The sequence below is a fragment of the Benincasa hispida genome, chromosome 1 (assembly GCF_009727055.1).
Source record: "Benincasa hispida cultivar B227 chromosome 1, ASM972705v1, whole genome shotgun sequence".
NCBI classification, from domain to species: Eukaryota; Viridiplantae; Streptophyta; class Magnoliopsida; order Cucurbitales; family Cucurbitaceae; genus Benincasa; species Benincasa hispida.
The window spans coordinates 51,646,969-51,649,753 of NC_052349.1; the positions used below are offsets into that span (position 1 = coordinate 51,646,969).

Here is a 2,785-nt window from a genome sequence, read left to right on the forward strand (position 1 = left end):
TTTTCAAATTTTTTTCATTGGTTAATTTTACTTTTTAATAAAATTAATTAATTAAAAAAAATTGAGAAAGCTAGGTTTCGAACCAAGGAATTGAAAGAAACTATTTTTCTCAATTTCTTACCATAGTTGGTGGGTTTTTAATAAACACTCCATTAGCTACTACTTACCGAATGAAGCCCAATAACAATATGAAAGAAAACCCATTAACATTTATATGAGTAAAAGCCCAATAACTTTACCAGAGAGAAAGCCCAAAATACCCTTTAGAAACCAATCCTTATAAGAAAGCTGCCATAACCTAGAACTTCACTTCCCCGCCTCCGGTCAATAAGAGAAGGTACGTCGACTCTTCCCTTCTTCTTCTCTGTCCAACCAGATCGCTAAAATGAAATTTATTTGTGATTATTCAATATTCTATAGAAAAAAATCTTAATGCTATCTTGCTGAAGTTTTGTACTATTATTTCCCTGGATCAAGCGAGTAATTCCCAGCATTTTTGTTCTCCGGTGAAAAGTCAGTCAAGTTTTTGGTACTCTTTACCATATTTGAGCTCCTGGTTCGCTGTAATTTGTGTTCATCGTATAAATGTATCCACTTTTTGAATAGGCAATGGCTCCGAAGCAACCGAATACTGGTCTCTTCGTGGGGCTTAACAAAGGACACGTAGTTACGAAGAAGGAATTGGCTCCGCGCCCCTCGGATCGTAAAGGAGTAAGTTGATTTTGTATTTCGTTAATCTAGGGTGTACATTGGGTAATCATAAACATTCTCCAAACTATTTCCTTTTTAAAATTTTTATTGAGTTGATTCCATTCGTCTCTTTTCTTACTTGGGGTTTTAGTGGTGGATGAAACTAGGGTTTGCCTGGGGAATAAATACCCTTGGTAGTGTCGATTTGATAAGATATTTTTAATAATTATTCTATGTTATATGGACTTAGCTTAATACTCTACAAAAGCTCTAAAGCAAGGAGATAAATCTTGATCGTACATTTGAATGTTTGTTCCTCACATAAGTGAATTGAAAGTCGGATGTGGACTGTGTTTGACTGTTTGGTTTGTTATCAGTTTCCTTCAATGATATTTTAGCTCTACCTTTTATAAGTTTTTATTTATTGTCTGCATGTGCTCAGTTAGATTGATAATGTTGAATGCTAGCAAAGGAGTCTGCTTTGTGAGGGTCTTGACCATATGCATATTACCATTTTGCATATAAAACAAATTGGAACTTCTTTTGTTCTGGACTATTGGTTTCTTTCAGAGCTATTTTAGCTGTTGGTGGATGGAAGTAATTGACACAAAATGATTAATGTTTGCTTGAATTCTGATTGTTACCATAGAAAAGTAGCAAAAGAGTTCTGTTTGTGAGGAATTTGATCCGGGAAGTTGCTGGCTTTGCCCCATATGAGAAGAGAATCACCGAGCTTCTTAAAGTTGGAAAAGATAAGAGAGCGCTAAAAGTGGCTAAGAGAAAGTTGGGAACTCACAAGCGAGCAAAGAAGAAGAGAGAAGAGATGTCCAGCGTTCTCCGCAAGATGAGGTATTTTCATATGGCTTTCAATTTTAACTCATTGTGATTGAATTTTATCCTTAATTCACTTCTGACGTGCTATCAACGGTAATACATAATTTAATTATGTTTTTTTCCATATACTAAAACTTTTTTCTTTGAATATCTTATTGATACAGAGCTGGTGGAGGTGGCGAGAAGAAGAAATGAAACTTGTGTGGTTAATTCCCATAATGTATAAGGACATGCTCTAGATTTGATATTTTTCTTATCCAGAAGGAAATTGAGTGGATTTTTGAACATTTTGTTAGATGAACTGTGATGTTATTAGAACTTATATTTAAATTTCTTCAAGTCGTTTTTTTAATTGCACCTTGCGGCCATTTGTATCTCTTTTGGTATAATTGCCAATTAGCAAGAATGTAATTCATCATTTAATTTAGCTTTTGAGAATGTTTTATTTGAAGGCAAAAAACTATTAATTGTTTTCTTTTGATAGTAAGTTCTTCGAATTTTAGGATTTTTTTAATTAACTTAATTTTAGGGGAATTTTCAAAAATAGAAAAATGGGAAAAACTATTTATATAAAATAGTAAAATTTTAATCTTCTTTAATGTGTGGGCAGAATCTCTCCCATGATCTCGCTCTCTCAAAGAATCTTGCTCTCTCTCACTTTCTTGCTCAAAATCCCGCTCTCTCCTACAATCTCGCTCTTTCCCACTTTCTCGCTCTCTCTTACTTTCTCGCTTAAAATTTCGCTCTTTCCCATTTACCAGAATTACTCCTCTGCACTTGGGTGGAGGGATTAGTATCTATTTTGACTTGACCATGACACTTTGATTTGGATGCGGAGAGAGAGAGAGGAATGTGGTTTCTTAGTAGGAAAGAACCATCTGGGTTCTTAGCTTCTTCCACAGCTGAAGAAGTTACAGAAGGAATCGATGGGACGGGTCTCACAGCCATTGTTACAAGTCTTTTTCCAATCTCCACATTAACATGAATTCGGTTTAATTAATGATGTGCTTTATTTCTCTATTGTCGAATTGAGTGAACAAATTGCCACATTCCTTGTGAATTTTGTTTCTTTACTTAATGGAAATCGTGTACCTGGTAGTAGGAGAGAGCGACACTGAATGGAAATCGTGTTTCGAGTACACGATTTCACTAGCCACATTTGGATAAGATAACATATCTACCCAAATTCCATGGAAAACATGCTTTACTTAACATGAGAAACCGTCTCACAAATATATTGCTTGGCATATCATTTAAACAC

General features: G+C 34.8%; 1 protein-coding gene across 2 annotated transcripts; it reads left to right on the forward strand.

The window, feature by feature from the left end:
• The first annotated feature begins 281 nt into the window (after positions 1 to 281).
• On the forward strand, positions 282 to 1,900 carry LOC120071025 (60S ribosomal protein L36-2-like). 2 transcript variants are annotated; one of them, XM_039023014.1, is made up of 4 exons: positions 282 to 337; positions 607 to 711; positions 1,340 to 1,539; positions 1,689 to 1,881. In XM_039023014.1, the coding sequence occupies exons 2-4, from the start codon at positions 610 to 612 to the stop codon at positions 1,717 to 1,719; spliced, it is 333 nt and encodes a 110-aa protein (XP_038878942.1). In that variant the 5' UTR covers positions 282 to 337; positions 607 to 609; the 3' UTR covers positions 1,720 to 1,881. The 2 variants fall into 2 exon arrangements, with proteins under 2 accessions (XP_038878942.1, XP_038878950.1); XM_039023022.1 differs by lacking the exon at positions 282 to 337 and having other exon boundaries at positions 1,689 to 1,900.
• The last annotated feature ends 885 nt before the right edge of the window (positions 1,901 to 2,785 follow it).

Excerpts from the sequence above, each read along its gene's own strand:
- LOC120071025 (XM_039023014.1), top strand. The coding sequence starts at position 610 with ATGGCTCCGAAGCAACCGAATACTGGTCTCTTCGTGGGGCTTAACAAA. Across the intron at positions 712-1,339 it reads GCCCCTCGGATCGTAAAGGA|AAAAGTAGCAAAAGAGTTCT; the intron begins GTAAGTTGATTT and ends TTGTTACCATAG. Across the intron at positions 1,540-1,688 it reads AGCGTTCTCCGCAAGATGAG|AGCTGGTGGAGGTGGCGAGA; the intron begins GTATTTTCATAT and ends TTATTGATACAG.